A 22,307-nucleotide genomic window follows, 5' to 3' on the forward strand; every position below is an offset into this window, starting at 1 on the left:
GTGCCGACTACATAAACAAACGATTCTGAAACAATTCTATCGGTGATAGGGTTAGGGTAAAACAGCAAATTTAAAAAGAAAAAAGCAAATAAAACGAGGAAAAAAAAAAAGAAAATGAAAAAAGCAAATAAAACGAAGCTATGGCTTAATCAGCCAAAGGAGTAAATATAAACAACTGAATACTTGTCAGTGATTGGTTGAAATGATCGAAATAAGACAATTTTTTACATGAAATAAATTCGAATACAAAAATATTTTTCTGTTCTATAACACAAAATAGATAAGTATACGAAGTTTGAAAGTCTTTCGGTACCAAAAACACTACGTAAAACATTAATGAAAAATGTGGCCCCCGTTTTTAAAAAGATCCCATATATGTATGTATACATGCATATGCTCATATATCATTTGTGTCAGTCATTGGACAGCAACTACACTGGAAAATCACCTTTAAGGGTCTTCAGACGATGATACCGACTGGACTACTTGTATCGATCTTTCTTTGGGGACATAAAGGGATACAACATAAACAGCCACACCGGTTTTTGAACCGATGTAAACATAAATGCAGACGCATTATATATGTGTATGAGTGTGAAGTATTTCTGTAGTTATTATTTCAGAAGTTCCATTCAGAAAAAAACTGGTCAATCGACAGTTACTATTAAAGATACATGTACTATATCTATCACACAGTGGAACTGAACAAGCAACGACGTGGTTGCTTAGCGACTTGTTAACCATATAGACATGCCTGAAAATAATATAGTCTTGGCATGGCTGAAACGCTTTGATCAAAGGGCCGGCTTGATAAACGCGGACATGAAGCTGTTAGCCTATACAGACCTGAGACTAAATAATGCAAACCTCCTCACAAAATCCCACCCCTGTCTTATTGATAGATTTCAAGTTGACTATATTGATGGAAGATTATAAATATTAAAATAATTATTCTTTCCAGTTAGCTTTAAAACACTTTTTTCCTTGACGAAAAAACAGAAAGGAACCTGTCAACATTAACTTAACTAATTACAAGTATAAGTTAACCTAACATTAAAAAAAATCAATAATAAAAATAATACAAACAAAAATTAAAAATTTTAAAAAGTTATGTATAATGTCATGAATAAAATATCTTTAATTATTTCAATTTCAAGTACTTCTAAAAGCAAAATAAATTTAATATAATAATCATAAATAAATAAATAAATTTAGAAGTTTGCATGATCATAGAAAAATCTATTTCTTCTTCCAGAATATTCTGGATGGTTAATGAATGCTGCGGCATTGAAACATTCAGTGCGGAATAGTTGTAGGTCTAATACATCCAGTGTACCGTATCTCCTCCCTCTTTCAACGTTGTTATACCATAACGACATTCAATCAGTTGGGAAACATTATAAGGCAAACTTCTCTCTTGGTTTATTATTATTTATTACTGTAACATTGCTAATTTTACATATCGAATTATCTATATACATATATATATTTACCGGTTATATATATATAACTTATCTGTTGGAGGAAAGAGGAAAAAGGATTCAAAAATAAACAGAACGAAACAAAACAAAAACTGGTAGAAAAGAACGCATAAAAAAAAAAGTAGCAGACAAAATGAGTATAAACTACAGCAAGTGGGATCATATTGAGGTAAGTAAAAAAAAGATATAGTTTTGTCACCATGAAGTATCATTATACATAGCGGCGAAGAGAATTAACTAACGTTGAGTGTAGCTTCGAACAAGTAAACTGCATGTGTCGAGTAGTAAGCTCTTATTTTATTTCCTCTTCGTTTATACTTTGAAACGGGATTGTGTGTATGTATATACTTATACGTGTCTGTCTGTCTCTCTCTCTCTCTCTCTCTCTCTCTCTCTCTCTCTCTCTCTCTCTATATATATATATATATATATATATATATATATATATATATATATATATATATATATATACACATATAGACACATACCTATATTTATATATACGCATTGCTTACATGCCCGTTTCAAAGTACGAGAACAAGTACACGCAGGCAAAACATATACACACGTATCTATCTATCCGTACACACACACACACACCTGTGTGTGTGAGTGTATACTGTATGTATATATGTGTGTGTGTATACTATGTATATATGTGTAGCTATGTATATACAGGTGCATGTATGCGTGTGGTGTGTATATCTCTTCTGAATTTATTTAGCTCTGCATTTAGCCACATTAATCATATATTGTTGGTAGTCGTCATACTTACAGTTAAAGAAAAAAAATCCAGAAAAAAGGGGCTTTGAACTGATTGTTCGAATTATAAAAAATAACCCTTTTCACTCTGTACACATGCGTTCCCTTGAATAATGAACAAACCCTCAGCGCGGATGCTCAGCCTTTTACAAATAGCAACCAAATTTTCCCAGAAGTCACACCCTCCCCGTCTTTAAGAAGTGGGGAAAGACACATTAAAACTAATCTTAGTCTTCCATTCATACGTAAGATGCTTTGTAGGAATATTCCATCTATCTGTACTTGACAGGAATATCGTTTTATATATATCTCTGGAAGAATATTTAAAGCGCATTTGACCTCAGCTGTTCTAAATATCTTAAAAGGATGGGATGGCCACAGTTGAAATGTATTTGATCGTCTAGGTCAGTCTGTTGGAGCAGGATTGACCTGGAAGTAAACAACGAAAAAAAAAATCTATTCGAAATTACGCACTGGAATTTCCAGTTATTTATAGATCAGTGTTGACAGTCAAATTATCTGAAGTCTGTTATAGTTAATTTTGATTTTTAAATGGATTAAGATCCTTTTAAATGTCTGTCATACTCATGAGGTTTTATACGCCAAATTAGTTGGTTAGTGATTGGACTATATTCTCTTTTAACGATGTTCTTACACCTTTTCTTCTCGGATTTATTTATTTGTTTTCTTTTTTCTTATCTCCTAATTTATGTTTGTCAATATTTAGGGTATATTGTTCTTTGAGTGCGGCGGACTTTTTAAGTTCTCCGTTCAGACCCCATAGGAAAATCTCATCGTTTTTGGAACTGATAAAATAAATGGAGTTCTAGAGGGAAAGTCGATTAAGGTGATTACACCCCTGCGAACTAAAATGGGCGTGTGTGTGGACTTGTTGCTAAAATCAGAAATTGACATTTAAATCGATCCAACGTCGTAAATCTTATTCTGGATACCAGACCTATTAAAAGTTGCAAATTTATATCAAATCATTTCTTACTGTATTTTTTATATTTTATTTATTATGAAAAGTAGGACACATTGGATTACATAGTCCTGCATATACGGGCAACATTTGATAGACGACTGGGCGTCAAATCACAGGACATTTTGGCCGCAGTCTCCGACGGTGGTTCTCGCAATCTGCAGTTCTGCAGGCACTGAAGCTTGTTGCACTAAAATATCTGCTTCCTTATGCGAATACGCGGTCTCCAATTGGCCCATGCCAAACAACAAGCTTTTTAATACTAGATTAGAGAATTAGGTAATTTTTCAGATTAATACCCGCACGATTTTCACTAGGGGGTTAGGGTTTTAGGGTTAGGATTAGGATTAGAGTTAGTGTTAGGGTTACGGTTTTATAGTCAGGGTTAGTGTTAGGGTTACGGTTTTATAGTTAGGGTTAGGTTTAGGGTTTTAGGGTTAGGGTTAGATAATTAATATCTATCATGGTTATCGAGGGCGGTGAGCTGGCAGAATCGTTAGTACGCCGGGCGAAATGCTAAGCGATATTTCGCCTGCTGTTACGTTCTGAGTTCATATTCCGCCGAGGTCGACTTGCCTTTCATCCTTTCAGGGTCGATTAAGTAAGTACCAGTTATGCACTGGGGTCGGTGTAATCGACTTTAATCCCTTTGTCTGCCCTTGTTTGTTCTCTCTATTATTTACCCCCCTGTGGGCAATAAAGTAATAAATATCTTTCATGGTTATCTTGTACTTAGTCTCTCTCTGGAAAAAAAAAATTTAAGTCAATTTAATTTTAAACCATTCCAAAGCTACTCGTCCACCATAGAAACGTCTCGAGTAAATTTTTACATTCATTCCCCTCCACTCGCTGTCTTAGTAAAGACTATTTCAAGATTTTTTCAAATTTTGAAAGTTTTGCAATACATTCAGAAATTTTGCAGTCATTTATTAAAGTCGACAGAAGAATATGGACGTTGTTGTTTAGCTCCACAACAGGATTTCTTTCCGTTCCTCTTCAGTCTAAAGTGTTGTTTAAAACAGACTGCAGATTTGTTTGCTGTTTCGTTCTAACAGGTTGAGCGACTACGTAGAAGTTCAATCTTTTGTTGACGTACATGTTGTTAACATTGTGTTTTTTAGCTCCAGATCAGCTGTATATGAACAGACATATCAGAGGACGGCCCCTCCCATCTTTTTTTAAGGGGTATAGTACGATTCATGAGATATTTTTAGCAAGTCAAGCAACCACGTGTAGTCCGTCTTGTTGGTAATATAGATACGTATGGTTATATTGATATGCATATTTATTAGATATGTGTATTTATTAAACTAACCTTCATTTTATATTTATATATTATCACTAAAAATTATTTTTCTCTGTGACCAAGGGTTTCGTCTGAAACGTCGACTTCTCGTCTTCCTCACGACATAAAACTTATTCCACTGTGTGAATTATTGGTATTACTTTCTGCCGACGCAAAGCATCACAAGTTTCTTCAGATTCTGCTCTTTTAATTGGATATGCATTTATGTCTGTTATATTTCTGACATTATTACAAGTCAAGATTTAGGCGGCAAGATGGCAGAATGGTTAGCATGCCGAGCAAAATACTTAGCGGCATTTCGTCCATTTTTACGTTCTAATTTCACATTCCCCCGAGGTCGAATTCTCGACCAAGGTAAAGAATACGTACACCCGGTGGTTAGGGTTTAAGGCTAGGGTTTTTGTTAGGCCGAAAACGGGTGGTGTACGTATTCTTTTCCTCCGCCGACTTTTCATTTCATCCCTTGCGGGGTCAATAAAATAAGTACCAGTTGAGTAATTGAATTACTCCTTCTCCGAAATTTGCTGGCATTGTGCGAAAATTTGAAATCGTTATAAATCAAGAAGTAAAGGTGGTGATGGAGGGAAGACCTGTTTGCATTAACGTTCTAGGTTTCATAATCTTACTACATGGAGAAATTCCTTACTGAAAGCGTTTGAGCTTTACATTGAATCCACCGTAGTAGACGAAAATTTTTTTTTTAACTGTGACTTGTGAAGGCACGGAAAGAATCCCTTTCGTTCCTTCGACCATTTTTGTCATATAGCAATAAATATTAGTGATAATTATTAAGTACATTTTTGTTCCGATATAATAGGTCCTCCTCTCTCTCTTTTTATTTTTTCAAGTTATCTTAAAAGACAGTAGGGTGTCATTTGAGGGAGGTATTTGGCTCTGGTTTTGCTGGCTTGAATATAGCTAATGTTTTCAACTTTGTTATTTGTTCCCATATTTCAAGTTTCTTGAGAATGTAAACAAAGCGAAACAAAATCATCTGTTTATAGGTAACTATGAGTTGTTTAGTCTCCAGTAAAATCTTGATTGAGCTAACCTCTGTCTAAAGGCGTCCCAGCTGTAACCATGTCGTCTCTTTTCTCCCCAGACATAGCCGAGGATGTAAGTTGGGGAGCGAGAGTTGGTTGCTATTTCTAGCTCGCTCCTTCGTTGTGTATCAATGGGACATTGTTGTTTATAGTTCCATGCTAGTCAGTCTTTTTACGAGAAGACCTATGATGAAAGATGGCCCAGTTAGAACCGTTCCGTCTATGGAACAACTCTATTTTTATACAAACTCTGAAAAGTTATTTCTAATTTCTGGGAGACAGTTTGAAACTCGTGTAAATAAATAAACAGATAAATGAAAAAAGTTATTTGTTACAGACGCTGATCGTTTTTCCGCACCATTGAAATAAAAGTCACGTAGTTCTAGTTTTTTTGTCCCTTGTCAGCTATGATCCAGGAGGTCTTTGATGAAAGGCATTCCAGTCATAGTTTATTCCGTTTAAAACAACGAAACAAAACTAAGACACTGTTCTATTTTTTAGACGGTAGAAGGTAATTTGATGGAGATGTGTAGTTATTTTTTACGTTGAACGACTATTAGAGACTCAATCGTTGACTCATTGTTACGTCTCTGATAGTATCCACATCTTTACTGTTGTAGATTTCACGCTCAGATATGCTTGGCTACTTGTTTTGTGTGCAGTTTCGTAGACTCGACACTTACTCTTTCCACTGTCCAGTTTATTTTCTGTACAGTTGTTGCTCCAGGTCTGCCCAAATCGAGCTTCATTTCCAGTCTCTTTCAGTCTTTTAGGTAGCATTTTGGGTGTTGTGCAAAGTGCACCAATTGTTACAGGAATAATTGTCTTGACCTGAGTGTCCTCAGCTTTCTGGTTAGAACCAGATCTTTCTCAAGTTTTTCAATTTCTTTGGTATCAACTTCGCTATCGCAAGGAAATTCCAAAATCTATGATCTTACACTTTTGGTTACTTAATGGTGTTCCAGCTGTGATCATTGCGTTTTTTTTTTAAAACAGAACAGTGTGTGATATGGAGAGGCTGCTATTTCAAGCAGATCTAGCAACCAAGTAGAGTAGACCTCGTTGGTTCGTAGAACAGATTGAAGAGGGGACAAAATCTGATGTTGGTTAGCTGGGCTAAATTTGATCGTGGGTCCTGTCATTAATAAAATGTGCACCCTCGCACAGAGCTTCTGTTTATTAAAACTATAAATATTTCAATGTGTAATGTTTTCTTCTGTTGGTCTGGGCTGAATGACAGTAATACATTTTTATTATTACGCCAGTGAAGGTAGAGGACAGGCAGAATCGTTAGCACAAACCCCTTCAGGTAGATGACCCTGCTCGATCTGTAGAAAAGGCGTAGGTAGAAACTCTATAAGATGTACCCAGTGTAAACTATGGACACATAAGAGGTGCAGCAATATCAAAGTAAAGCTAACTAGGAAGATAGTTTTTGTATGTGGCAGATGCTCAGGAGCAATAAACACTGAAAATGTGCAAAGAACAACTTCTGCCACATTCCAGGGGAAAAACTAGAAGTAATTGATAGTTTCCATTACCTAGGTGACCAAGTCAGTGGTGGGGGTGGGTGCTCTGAAAGTGTAGCTACTAGAATAAGAATAGCCTGGGCAAAGTTCAGAGAGCTCCTACTTCTGCTGGTGACAAAAGGCCTCTCACTCAGAGTAAAAGGTAGACTGTATGATGCATGTGTACGAACAGCCATGCTACATGGCAGTGAAACATGGGCCATGACTGCTAAGGACATGCGTAAGCTTGCAAGGCACAAAGCCAGTATGCTTTGCTGGATGTGTAATGTCAGTTTGCATACTCGACAGTATAAGGTCCTTGAGAGAAAAGTTGGACCTAAGAAGCATCAGAGGTGGTGTGCAAGAGAGATGACTGCGCTGGTATGGTCATGTGGTGTGAATGGATGAGGATAGCTGTGTGAAAAAGTGTCACACTCTAGCGGTTGAGAGAAACTGTGGAAGAGGTAGACCCAAGAAGACCTGGGATGAGGTGGTGAAGCACGACCTGCGAACATTAGGCCTCACTGAGGCAATGACTAGTGACCGAGACCTTTGGAAATATGCTGTGCTTGAGAAGACCCGGCAAGCCAAGTGAGACCATAACCCGTGGCCTCTGCCAATGGAGTAACCAGCTCACTTAGGTGTACCTTTCTTTCATTGGATGCTAAACTCTGCTTGCGAAGACCTGTTGAGGCAAGTGAAATTGAAATCAAATTCGATGACAGCACTGCATGACTGGCATCCGTGCTAGCGGAGAGCTAAGAGCACCATCCGAGCATGATTGTTACCAGGGCTGCTGGTGGCACATAAAATGCGCCATTCGAGCATGATCGTTACCAGCGTTGCCTTACTGGCACTTGTGCCAGTGGTACGTGAAAAACAGCATTTGAGCAAGGGCGTTGCCAGTGCCACTGGACTGGCTCCTGTGCAGGTGACACGTAAAAACGTCATTTGAGCGTGGCCGTTGCTAGTACCGCCTGACTGGCCCTCGTGCCGGTGGCATGTAAAAGCACCCACTACACTCAGATTGGTTGGCGTTAGGGAGGGCATCCAGCTGTAGAAACTCTGCCAGAGAACAACTTCCACCACATTCCAGGGAGAAAAACTAGAAGTAGTTGATAGCTTCAAATCAAATTTGCAAATTCGATGACTGGCATCCGTGCCAGTGGAGCGCTAAGAGCACCATCCGAGCGTGATCGCTGCCGGAGCAGCTGACTGGCTTCCATGCTGGTGGCATGTAAAAAGCACCATTTGAACGTATTATTCTCAGCTACTGAAACGGAGAGGGGCGGCTGGTATACATGGGCAACTGTTGGTCTTCTACAAACAACCTTGCCCAGACTTGTTCCTTGGAGGGAAACTTTCTAGATGCAACCCCATGGTCATTCATTACTGAAGGGGGTTTTTACTTTTATACAATATCTGGACTTATAAAAATTTGATAGTGAATGTGCAAATGATTTCTCATTTATTTAAAAATAAAACGTAAAAAACAAAGGCACAAGGTTTTCTGCTACTATAGGGTTCACAATAATATTTGAAACCATAAACATTTACAAAACTCTTCAAATATTTGCCAACACAGTAATTATAAACATTAACTATTTAGCATTTAAATGAGCCATATCCAGCCCAAAGTTTTCTATGTGTTTCATGTGCAAACTGATCAGATCTAGTCTCTCACACCTACCCGACAATGTCATTAAAAACATAATCACATCACTGAAATCTCAAAGCTACAAGATAATGCATGATTAATACAAATCAATGTGGTTAATGCCAATATCCCCTGACTGGCTCCCTATGTTGGTGGCACATAAAAAGCACTATCTGAATATGATTGGTGCCAGGGCCACCTGACTGGCTCCTGTGCCGGTGGTACATAAAAAACACCCAATACATTCTTGGAGTGGTTGGCGTTAGGAAGGGCATCCAGCTGTAGAAACATTGCCAGATCAGACTGGAACCTGGTGCATCTGCTGGCTTACCAGACCTCATCAAGCCGTCCAACCCATGCTAGCATGGAAAACAGACGTTAAACAATGATGATGAATGTGAATGAATATGTATTACATTTGACAGAGCAATCTGAATGCTAAAGGTTTAAGTGAACACTTGTGGACTCGAGTGTAGCATTTTGTTTTTTATAATTCTTCGAACATGGACTCTTTGTTTGTTTGTTGCCAAGAGTATTGTAAAATACCAGGTGGGTCACTGTTCAGTCAAAATAACACATGTCGACACAATGAAAAGGATGGAAGATTTAAAAACAACAAAATGGAAGCCTGTGCTGAAGCTGCAGTATGCTTGAAGCCTTGCAGAATAAGTGGGAACATTAGTGTTACGGAAGGCTGTAAGCAATGAGAATCAAACATTAAATGTCAATAACATTATCAAATATATTGTAATGTCACCTTATAACTTTTTAATTAGTCCTGATATCTCAAGTAAACTACTATTAAAAAAAAAAAAAAAGAAAAAAATTTTTTTTTTCAAGTGTTAAAAATCAATAGAGTAGTATATCTGTTATTTTTGCATACCTGCATGTTGTGATCAAAAGACCATGTGTGATGAGTTATGCAGTTTTTTGCTGTGGATTGTGCTCCATGGACTAGTATATTTGTGAGGAATTGAGTCACATTATCATACATGGTGATTAAGAGCTACTACTTCTCATTCAAGTTAGTTTGGTTTTTTTAATCAGAATGGTTACTTCAGTCCACAGTGTTCTATATTATGGGCTGTAGCTATGATGGTGGTTGTGAAGTGCTGGTTCTTAATAAATGCAGGTGCATCTGTCAAGGTGTTTCTTTAATTTAGATGTATAATGGCTGAATTGTGTTACACAATGTAACATTGCAAACATGTGTTAATATTGTAGATGTGGAAGTTAGTGCTCATAGATTTCTGTTGTTGATGAGCCATTTCTGAGTAGACCAGCTGCATATTTAGTCGTGCTTGATTGACTGTGTTGATGGCAGTGGTTGTATTTTTGTTGAAGTCCAGTAATTTCAAGGAACAAGCATTTAAAGAGTTTCCGTTTCCTGGGCTTGTAGCCATGAAGGTAAGGAATACTGAGTATCCACTGACCTCCAGCACCTTTTTGGAAATTTTGTGGTATGGATGGCCTGATCTTTTAGCTCAGTGCATTTATTCTGGATACAGATAAGTTCAGTGTGATGTGTACCAACTAATATGAAGTGAATGAACAGATTTCTGGTGGCACAAGTCCATTGCAATTTCTATTTAAAGTTTTTGTGTATTGATTCTCTTGGAGCTTATCTTGTCTTTCTTTTATACTGTTATACAGTTGCCTCTGCTTCTCAGAGCTTCATCAGCCATTTCTGATTCACTTAACTTCTCTCATCATCTATATTGTCAACACCCCAGGCCATACATCTTACCCATTCCTTCTCTTGGAACTTTGACTCTCTGGAATTTCATATCTTGTCATGTTTTCTCGTAGCCATTGACTTTCAACAGTCACTATTGTTGCAAAGGCCATGGGCAGAGTTCCTTCCAAACTAAAAGAAGGTGTACAACTGAGAGGGAATCCAGTCATAGAAAATCTGCTTCAATGAACTCTGTTTGATCTATGGAAGCATGGGAATGAAACTTTAAAATGATGATGATGGTGGTGTCAAAGAATAGTGACGATAGGTTTTATAATGTTAAAGATAGTTCACTGCAAGTTTGTGTTTTGGAAGTTGTCAGATATTTTTAGAGGTGTGTCATGGGAGATGAAGTTAAAAATTGTCTTGCTGTTAATGGTTGTCAGAAATGCGTGTATAAAAGAATTTATTTTTAAGCTGTCCTATATTGTGTGGTGTTCAAGGATCTGAGTTGGAAAGAGGAATCTGCAGATTGATGTCAAGGGCAAGTCATTTCAGGAATTGCATGTGGGGGTGGGAAGGTGATGCATCTGTGTGTTGTTGCTTTTGTTGTTTTGTTTTAGAATTGTTATATAATGTTGCTCAATTTCCAGATCTTTTGCAGTGTTTGACTAGATGAGCACAGTTTGAAGGTGTATATTTGTGATTTTGCCAAGCTTTGAAGGTTTTTTTCCTTTTATTTTTTGGTTTTTGTATTTCTCTATTGCTTTTGTTTCTGATGGAAGGTATATATTGTGTTGTGTTATATCTTGCATTTGTATTTCTGTGTACCCTTTGTGGCTTTTATCTTATGTGAGTTAACTTGCTATTGGTGTATGGGTGTGTTACTTGAAGTTGTCATGTGCAAGGTTGTGTGGCTGTTGTTGACTTTGTATGATTTGTTACTGCTTGTTTTGTGGTTTATATCCATCATGAATGTTTGCCTGTTGTAGGATATTTTTTAATTGGCCTATAATTGTTTTATTGTATATATTGTGATGTTACTGGTCTTGTTTAGCCTCTGGTCAACCCTGATTGAATAAGTATTCCAGTCACGAACATCCTGTCACTTTAGTGGTATCTTGGACTACATTATCCTGTGTCCTTTCAGGGAGTTTTTAACTGCTATTTCTTGGAGAATAAACAACCACATAGCTGGTTCATGCAATGTCTGTATTGGTTATTGTTCAATCTCAGGTCGTCCGTGAATGAACAAAGAAAGCATTCCAGCTTCCCCTTAAGTATTGATATATAGGATTACATTATCCAATGTCTCCTTTGCTAGATTATAGGGTGTAATTAAAGGATAGTTGGTTGCATTTTCTAACAAGGGGCTCCTTCATTAGCTTGTGTAGGGTCTATATTGTTGATTATTGTAATTTTAAATTCTGGGATTGGTAAACTTATTGTTTTTTAAAGTTTGTGCCTATATATTTGCTTGATTTGTTCAATCTGCTGTGGTGATGATGGACTGTTAATTGGAGGAGAATTATGGGGTTGTTTGTCGGCTGGTTGTAATAAGTAGGTGCATGGAGTGGAAAGTAATGTCTGGAGACAAGTTGCAGTTAACTTGGTGAGGTATGTGGGTGGGTTGTTTAGGTTATAAATAACCTACTTTTAATGTAATTGTGCCTCCACTTATGTTATCTGCTTTGTTTTTGTACCAGGATGTGTTGTGTACATGAAATTTTACGTGTAGTCTGGTGGGGCAGTTAGTGAGGTTATTCTTGGTATTTTACTTGTTTCAGTCATTTGAATGCAGCCATGCTGGAGCACTGCCTTTTAGTCGAACAAATCAACCCCAGGACTTATTTGTTGTAAGCTTGGGACTTATTCTATTGGGATGTAGCAATATTAATAGTTTCATCAAAGTAGATATTGTGAGCTTTAGGAGAGGAACATTAAAATATTGTAATACCCTTGGTTTTACTACAGGTGAAATGTTACTGTTAATATAATAATAATAATATTTTATTGCATTGGTACATGGCTGCACATAGTTATAGAGCAGGATTATAGTCAACTAAATACAACAAATATTCATTTTATCAACTGTGGAGATATGAACTCGGATTGTAGGCTAATGAAACTTTTTTATAAGTTTAGTCAGAGGAATTAGGATGGGCAACATCTGTGATCCTTTGCAGGATGTCTGAGACTGGTGAGAATAAGGGAGAAAGTTATACTAAGACCAGAGTTTCGACTGGAATGTTTGTAACTAGATGCTACTTCTGTTGATTATTTCTTTTTAATTATTTCGAGTTATAATTTGTCCAATTTCCAGTTTTTTTTTGTAGTTTGAATGACTAGTTAAGTTGTTGGTGAGCCACATAGGTTTTAGGTCTAGGTTTATGTACTTTTGTGAAAGGGCCAGGTGTAAGTGCCTATCTTCTAAACCAGGGGTTTTCAAACTGTGGTCCCTGGACCACAGGGGGTCCGTGGACAGCAAATACTTTTTATGGGCAATTTGATTTTATATATGTTTTTTAATCGAAATCTTTTAATTGACAATAAACCTATTTGTTAAATACTGTTAAAAATAAATAAATGTAAAAATATGTTATCTTAAGCAAATATTTATGTATAAATTTCATAAGCGTTTATAAGGTAAAGTCTGAAATATAAAGGGGTCCGCAAGTCAAAAAGTTTGAAAACCCCTGTCCCAAACCACATACTAAAATGCGTTTAGTGCAGTACTCTTCCTTCTCAGTGTCATCTTACCACATTTAGATTTTGTAGAAGGGCAAATGACAAGTAAATTAATTGTATGTTGTTATTAATACATTTTTCATCCCATGTCCTGTCCACTCAAAATTATGACAAACCTGAGTGATTTTTATTTCCTGTTGTGTATATCATGGTTTTAGAATTGGTATCCCTGCATGTCATTAGGGGTAGCTAAAAGGGCTGGCATCAAGAAGAGCATTTGGTTATGCCGAAATGGAAAAGCAGATGTAACAATGACGATGTCTTCTGATTCCTTCATCTGCACATTAACAGATATGAAGTTTATTCTTCATGTATGATGTCTATTGTTATACTTGTGTGAAAGATTTTGTAAATGAAAAGGATTTTCATTTACAAAGTCTTTTCTTCACTTGTCAGAGCAAAACATGTCTGGAGTTGTCTTAATCTGATAAAAACAATATTGTTTTTTTCTTCATTGCTTAATTATTCCAACTCAGCCTTTTAATGCTCTTTACATTAAATATATTAGCAATAACATACTCATTGATGTTGTAAATGAATGGATCTCTGATTTATTTTATTCTTTCATATTGAGTGAAATGCTGGCTTAATAGCAAATTGATAATTTTGTTACCAACTTCATTGGCAATTTAATGACAGCCTTCTATTTTTTTTAACATGGCAACGTGGGTTGGATACATTATATTACCAGTTGTCACAAACTTTTGTCACCTTGGTTTCTTTCATTTCATTCTCAGCATTTGGGACTTTTTCACTTTGCAGCCATTGTCTACAGCAGTGGTTCTTAATACGGGTAGTAACCTCCCCACGGGGGTGTTGTGAGTTCATGAGGAACAGCAAATGTTAAGGGAATAACATTTGCTGTGGGGGTTGCTGAGTGTTTAGAGGGCATATTTCTTAGAAATAGAATATTTAAACCAAGTACAGTACTTATTCACAAAAAGTCTTTGTCACAATTAAAATATCAATATAACATTGGGTAATGAGTGAACATATGGACAGTACCACTATCCATATGATTTCATTATAGAAGTCTTTGCCTTCTTCAATCAATGATAAAGCATTGTGAAAAATTAGCTTGTTTGGCCAAATATGGGGAGGAACCACTTGTAAAATGCCCTTCTGTGAAAGATGGTGCTGGGTTATAAACGGTTGAGAACCACTTGTAAATGTCCATATAGTTGTCTCTCCAGCATGCACTGTCCAGTGTTATCTCAGTTAATTTGTGCTCCTTATTTTATGCAGTTTAATATTCTTTTCTACTCTAGACACAAGGCCTGAAATTTTTTGGGGGAGGAGGCCAGTTGATTAGATCAACCTCAATATGCAACTGGTACTTAATTTATCGACCCCAAAAGGATGAAAATCAAAGTCAACCTTGGCAGAATTTGAACTCAGAATGTAAAGACAGATGAAATACCACTAAGCATTTCGTCCGGTGTGCTAACGTTTCTACCAGCTTGCCGCCTTAAATTTATGCAATTTAATATTGCACATCCAATGGAGTATATGTGACTCACTTATCTGCAACTCCTACAGCTTTTTTGCATTCAATAATCATCACCATTTTAACATCAACTTCTCCATGCTTGCGTGGGTCTGGGCTTCTTTACCTTACAGCCATGCCTATACCTGTGTTAACATTGTTTACACAGTATCAAATTCTTACCTATTTTTTTACCTTCATATTGAACCTATCATAGAATTTAAACTCCTAATTTAGGAATAAGTCAATATACACAGCACATTCTTTTGTAAAACCAGTACAGAGAACACAAGTAGGAAGACAGTAGTTATATCACACTGAAACTATTTATACTAAACAACCGAGATGGTATCAGAAATTTCTTCTTTTACTAACTAGCACTTTTAATTTTTGCCGTGTTGACTATTGGGCCGTTGTCCTTTTATAGTTCTAAGGGGTCCATACCACATTTTTCAGAGCTACCTAAAATGCAGCTGGGACATATAGGTGGTACAGAGGTTTCTAAGGAATAATAGGCAAGTTCAACTGCTGATTTTACTTAAAAAATACACATGTTGGGGTTTTGCAACAGGAAGTGCTATTGGCTACAGAAAGTCCACCTCAATAACTTCCTTCTAATTCATACCAGCATGGAAGAGTAAACTTAAAAAAAGATGTTAACAAGCATGCAATTAACTTTGTCATTATCCTCATATGTCATTCTTTGTGCTAATGCAATATGATAAATATTGATCATTACATTACATAACTATAGTTTTGTGTACTATCTAACCACTAGAAATACAAAACTAATCACAGAACAAGAACAGCATTGAATAACCTATGTCTTAGATATTTTGCAATGACTTTTGCTTATACACCATTTAATTTGCCTAAAAATGGTTGTTTTTGTAAGCTACTACAACTACTTCCATTTTTATATAATACAGCTGCAATTAATAAACATTTTGCAAATGGTGAAATAACTTCCATTTTCAGCTAATAACATGTATGAGGGGTTATGCATAGGCTCAGATTAAAACCTTGAGTGAAAAGAAAAAAAAAAAAAGTGGACCTCTGTCCAAATTGAAAATTCTTCTCTGCCCGAGTTGAAAATTCTTCTCGGCCTGAGTTCTCCTCTGCCCGAGTTCTCCTCTGCCCGAGTTCTCCTCTGCCCGAGTTCTCCTCTGCCCGAGTTCTCCTCTGCCCGAGTTCTCCTCTGCCCGAGTTCTCCTCTGCCCGAGTTCTCCTCTGCCCGAGTTCTCCTCTGCCCGAGTTCTCCTCTGCCCGAGTTCTCCTCTGCCCGAGTTCTCCTCTGCCCGAGTTCTCCTCTGCCCGAGTTCTCCTCTGCCCGAGTTCTCCTCTGCCCGAGTTCTCCTCTGCCCGAGTTCTCCTCTGCCCGAGTTCTCCTCTGCCCGAGTTCTCCTCTGCCCGAGTTCTCCTCTGCCCGAGTTCTCCTCTGCCCGAGTTCTCCTCTGCCCGAGTTCTCCTCTGCCCGAGTTCTCCTCTGCCCGAGTTCTCCTCTGCCCGAGTTCTCCTCTGCCCGAGTTCTCCTCTGCCCGAGTTCTCCTCTGCCCGAGTTCTCCTCTGCCCGAGTTCTCCTCTGCCCGAGTTCTCCTCTGCCCGAGTTCTCCTCTGCCCGAGTTCTCCTCTGCCCGAGTTCTCCTCTGCCCGAGTTCTCCTCTGCCCGAGTTCTCCTCTGCCCGAGTTCTCCTCTGCCCGAGTTCTCCTCTGCCCGAGTTCTCCTCTGCCCGAGTTCTCCTCTGCCCGAGTTCTCCTCTGCCCGAGTTCTCCTCTGCCCGAGTTCTCCTCTGCCCGAGTTCTCCTCTGCCCGAGTTCTCCTCTGCCCGAGTTCTCCTCTGCCCGAGTTCTCCTCTGCCCGAGTTCTCCTCTGCCCGAGTTCTCCTCTGCCCGAGTTCTCCTCTGCCCGAGTTCTCCTCTGCCCGAGTTCTCCTCTGCCCGAGTTCTCCTCTGCCCGAGTTCTCCTCTGCCCGAGTTCTCCTCTGCCCGAGTTCTCCTCTGCCCGAGTTCTCCTCTGCCCGAGTTCTCCTCTGCCCGAGTTGAAAATTCTTCTCTGCCCGAGTTCTCCTCTGTCCGAGTTGAAAATTCTCCTCTGCCCGAGCTCTCCTCTGCCTGAGTTGAAAATTCATACTTATGATGTGACAAAATTTCTTTTCCAAATTAAGTAACTTGATCTGATGAAGTAATATACACACAATCTATTTTGATCTGACTTGTAATGTAACATAATCACTGAAACAGACCCAAGTTAGTAATTACACAGTAATGGTGTAATGTCAGTATTTTCATTGAATTTGCCATTTACCAGCTGTCGTGTATGCATGGACTTATAATATTGGATATGGTATTGTCTTCACTAGCTTTTGTTAAGTGCCAGATCATCAGCTCTTATTAAGCAGGCTTTTAATTAAGGGCATTCCAGCCTTCATCATCCTTTTCTGTATATCAGAGATTATTATACCTATTAATGTATCTTTTTTTGTAGCTTTCATTATATGTTGTCTTCATGTAGAGTATTTAAGGTGTGTTGATCTGGCAGAATTCTGCTTAGCTTAAGAATCTTGCATCATATTGACTCAGCAATTTTAAAAGTTTGTTTTGCAACCGTTTGGTTTTGAGTTTGATTCCACTATGTAGTACCTTAGGCAATTGTGTTCTACCATATATCCTGGTTCACCTATGTCTTGTGAGTGAAACTTGGTTGACTGAAACTGTTGAAAGCCCATCGTATACATATTTGTGTGTTTAGATTTTGATTGAAAAATCCATTTTCTAATAAAATTTGGCTGTTTGAATTTGTTTTAAATTTATTTAATTTTATATTCAGATTTCTGATGATGAAGATGACACCCATCCAAATATTGACACAGCCAGCTTGTTCCGCTGGCGTCACCAGGCTCGTATTGAGAAGATGGAACAAGCGAAAAAGGAGAGAGAAAGCTTTGAAGAAAGTGTCAAAACGTATGTACACAATGTTTCATTGTTTGTTGTTGTTTAGTTCCATGTGGAACCACCATATGGTCAAAACTCTTCTAGCCATAACCATCTTGTCATTTTGTAAACCAGAGTCTACACTGCCTATGTCTCCTTAATAATGGAACCTTTATCATTTACTTGTTTCAGTCATTGGACTGCAGCCATGTTAGGGTACTGCTTTGAAGGATTTAGTCGAATAAATTGACACCCAGTACTTATTTTCTAAGTCTGGTATGTAATCTATTGGACTCTTGCCAAACCACTAAATTATGTGGATGTAAACAAACCAGCATCTGTTAAGTGGTGGTGGTGGTGGTAAGAGGAGAAACACAAAAGTAGTGTATATTTGAGTGAGATTTAATGTTTATAGCATTTTGAGCCTCTGTGTACAATTTCCTCATTGGCTCATTCTTTACACATGAAGGCATAGCTACAAAGAAGTTGCTGGACCACTAACCTTATTTCAAACCCTCACTGGAATCATTATGTTGTTCAGCTGACCTCTGATCAAGGACATTCCGGCCGTAGCTACCCTGTCTTTAGAAATGAAATGGACGATAGAGAGATTAAATCATGGATGGGGTAGACCCAGGAAGATGTGGGACAAGGTGGTGAAATGTGATCTTCAGTTGTTGAGCCTCGTAGAGGCAATGACAAGTGACAGAGATGTCTGGTGATTTGCTGTGCTTGAGAAGACATATCAAGCTAAGTAAATTGTGGTAAAAAAAAAATCATCCAGTTCACTTTGTAAAGTAGTTGGCGTTAAGAAGAGCATCCAGCTGTAGAAATCATGCCAAAACAAACTGGAACCTGGTGCAGCTCTTCCACCCATGACAGACATTAAATGATGATGATTACAACACATCACCATCCTTTAACGTCTGCTTTCCATGCTGGCATGGGTTGGACAGTTTGACCAGAGCTGGCAAGCAGGAGAGCTGCACCAGGTTCCAGTCTGATTTGGCATGGCTTCTATGACTGGATGACAACCACTTTACAATGTGTGCTCAGTGCTTTTAATTTGACACTGGCATGATCGTTTTTGTGTGACACGTTTTGTGTGGCACTCCATGTTATTTTATATGTTGGAGTGTGCAATATAATCTTCACCTAGTTGGATGCAGTGACAGTATATTTCTGGCTTTCTGCCTGTTTAACCAACTACCTACAATGACAAATATCCTCTTGAGTGAAACTGGTCTTGAAAATACTCAACAAAACAACCAATTAATATAAATTATAGCTATTTACTCACTACATCTAAATTCTCAGTCTATTTCCAAAATAAATTGAATTGAAATTTTATTGGTTGTGTATTTCAATAGGGGTTAAATTGTGAGTTCAATACAGGTTTTAGGGCAATTGTAGTATAATTTATTTCCTTATAACTATTTCAGAAATAAGAAAAGGTTAGAGGAAAAAAAACAGAAACTCAATGAAGCTGATAAGGTAAGTAATTGTGAAGATTTCACCAGGTTTTATGATTTAAATCAGGGGTTCTCAACTATTTTTTACCTATGAACCTCTTTGGTTACTATCTTCTAGTGGACTACCGTATCCATTCTATGTTTAAAAACTAGGGCTATCTTTCGATTTGATATGAAGAAACGACAAGTAAAAGCACATGGGTTTTGTTTACATTTATTCGGCTAACCCTAACCCTAACAGGCCAATTAGATGTAAACAAAACCCATGTGCTTTTACTTGAAGTTTCTTCACATCAAATCAAAAGATAGCCAAAACTAGTTTTATAGAAACTTCTTTCAAAGTTCCTATTTTGTTTTTCCCACATTCACTTGTGTAGATTGAACTATGTAAACTGTTAGAAAAAGAAACCTATTTGTTTCTTGCCATACACACCAATGCATGCATCTAAAGTAAAAATATTTTAGTGGCTCTTAAAATAGTATTGTGGATCCCTATTTTACTATTTTGTCGCTTGAACCCCCCCCCACAAATCTTATATGGACCCTGGTTGAGGACATTTGATTTAAGTAATGAGATAGATCTTATTGTGATGTATTTTACTTATTCTAGTTTTTTATAATGGCAATATATTTACTGTCTTTTGAAATTTTGCTTTGCTATTGTAATAAATTTATATGTCCATAAGCTACATGCTCTTTTATTGGATTCAACCACTGAATTGTGGCCATGCTGGGGCACTGCCTTCTAGAATATAGTAAATTATACCAACCCAAGCAGTTATTTTATTGAACTGGGCAAGAATTGATCTGGCAGTAAAGAGTTGTAATCAAATATTACAAAATATTTTATCCTGCCATCTACTGGTTTTTCCATCGAAATGCTTATTTGTGTTGTATTTAAATACACAAGGTGGCAGTGCCCTGTAAAAAGCACCCAGTATACTCTGTAAAGTGGTTGATGTTAGGTCATCCAGCCAATAGAAACCATGCCAAAGCAGACAATTGAGGCCTGGTGCAGCTCTCTGGCTGGCCATTTCCTGCTAAACTGTCCAATCCATGCCAGCATGAAAATTGGATGTTAACTGATGATGATGGTCAGTAAATTAGTACTCAGTAAATATTTATAAATGTATTCAGTGTTGTACTTTTGATCCATTAATTGTTTGCTTTGAAGAAGGGCCCTATCCAAAATATGTTCATTAAACCTCCATGGTACATGAACTTGTCTTAAAAAAAAATATTATAAGCTGTTTCTCAGATTTCCATCAATTATCCATTGATAATTAATAAAGTCTTTCATAACTATTCTCATTTCCATTTGCCATCGCTATGAACCAGAATGATATAACTGCATGGGATAAACAGGATTTAGATTAGAGGGAATTTTTGTTTTTAATATACAAAACCTCATTACCTCTTAATGTGTAGTTTTCAATTAATGATAACTGTACAGTTGTAGTGTCATGTAACTTGCTCAATAGCCTATTCTTATTTAATTTTTGCTTAGAAGAAAGTGTCTCACTGAGAGTAATTACTCTCAGTTGTTACTCTTTTACTTGTTTCAGTCATTTGACTGTGGCCATGCTGGAGCACCACCTTTACTCGAACAAATCGACCCCAGGACTTATTCTTTGGAAGCCTAGTACTTATTCTATTGGTCTCTTTTGCCGAACCGCTAAGTTACGGGGACGTAAACACACCAGCATCGGTTGTCAAGTGATGTTGGGGGGACAAACACAGACACGCAAACACACACACACACACACACACACACACATACATATATACGACCGGCTTCTTTCAGTTTCCGTCTACCAAATCCACTCACAAGGCTTTGGTCGGCCCAAGGCTATAGTAGAAGACACTTGCCCAAGGTGCCACGCATGTGGTTGGTAAGCAAGCTACTTACCACACAGCCACTCCTGTTGATTTGATTTGTTTTAAATTTTGGTATGTAGTAACAGGTTGAAATAGTTTATATTTTTAGTTTAAGAATTGGGATAATGTGGAATGGAATTGTTGTTTTGTCCCTAGTCAGCTCTGATTAAGCAAACCTTTGATTAAAAGCATTCAAACTATAACCATGCCATCTCTTTATATATTGAGGACTACATTGTGCAATGTAGCCTTCCTCTTTTTAAGATAGTAAGGGTGAGTTTCAGGAGGTTTTGACATATTTCTAGCAAGTAATGTGATTACATAATGGCAACCTTGTTCACATTATAATTATTATTTTTAAAGTGGTAGTCTACAATTCTCCTTTCTATTTCTGAACAATCTTGTCCAGTCAAGAATAATGTGTTCTGCTGTTGAAACAAGTCTGAGCAAGTTGTGGTAGTTTCAATAGCTGTTAATTAAGCTTTTTTATCATGTGAGGTTTGTTTGATATTGAAAATTGATGGAAATAAACAAGCAGTTAATGCTGTAAACATCTTTTGCAAATTGGTTGTATATGTAATGTGATGATTTGTATTCAATGATTCCATGTGGCAACTACTAAGCCATGTATGTTACATCATATTGACCATCACATGGGTTGTTGCCAACTTAATCCTTTAGCACTCAGATTTTTCTCTCGAATGTAATACTCATTCATTCACATTCATCATCATCATCATCATCGTTTAACGTCCGCTTTCCATGCTAGCATGGGTTGGACGATTTGACTGAGGACTGGTGAAACCGGATGGCAACACCAGGCTCCAGTCTGATTTGGCAGAGTTTCTACAGCTGGATGCCCTTCCTAACGCCAACCACTCAGAGAGTTTTAAATTAATCCTGCATTAACCCATAGTTTTGGGATTTAGGTGATGTGATTGTTTATTTTTATAACGACATTGTAGGGTAGCTATGAGAAGCCAGATCAGCTTAGTTTGATTATAAAACAAGAAGAATATTTGGGCCAGATTTGGCCGGATTGTTAGAAACTGTATGGTTTTGGTTTTGTATAAACTGATCAACAGCCAGTTCTTAGTATTATATAAAAGAAAAATGACATTGCAGACAGTAAGAGTAGGGATGCTGCTGTGAAGCTGTGGCTATCAGCAGAGAAATGCAGGACAGAGCTAATATGTGTCAATCCTAAATAAAGAACCTTCAACAGTTACACTAAATCCCGGATGAGATTATCCTTTATATTTTTTTTTTATCTTTTACTTGTTTCAGTCAGATTGTGGCCATGCTGGGGTACTGCCTTGAAAATTTTTTAGTCAAATGAATCGACCCCAGTACTTTTATTTTGTAAGCCTGGTTCTTA

General features: G+C 37.6%; 1 protein-coding gene across 1 annotated transcript in view; it reads left to right on the forward strand.

Moving 5' to 3' along the window:
* The first annotated feature begins 1,298 nt into the window (after positions 1 to 1,298).
* The window catches only part of LOC106870674 (hsp90 co-chaperone Cdc37), a 36,820-nt gene continuing 15,811 nt past the window's right edge, over positions 1,299 to 22,307 (forward strand). The window contains exons 1-3 of the mRNA XM_014916823.3: positions 1,299 to 1,650; positions 17,476 to 17,609; positions 19,022 to 19,073. Coding sequence (XP_014772309.2) covers positions 1,615 to 1,650; positions 17,476 to 17,609; positions 19,022 to 19,073 — 222 coding nt within the window. The 5' untranslated portion in view covers positions 1,299 to 1,614. The remainder of the gene's footprint in view (positions 1,651 to 17,475; positions 17,610 to 19,021; positions 19,074 to 22,307) is intronic.

Source organism: Octopus bimaculoides, chromosome 1 (assembly GCF_046866305.1).
Source record: "Octopus bimaculoides isolate indiv1 chromosome 1, ASM4686630v1, whole genome shotgun sequence".
Classification (NCBI taxonomy): Eukaryota; Metazoa; Mollusca; class Cephalopoda; order Octopoda; family Octopodidae; genus Octopus; species Octopus bimaculoides.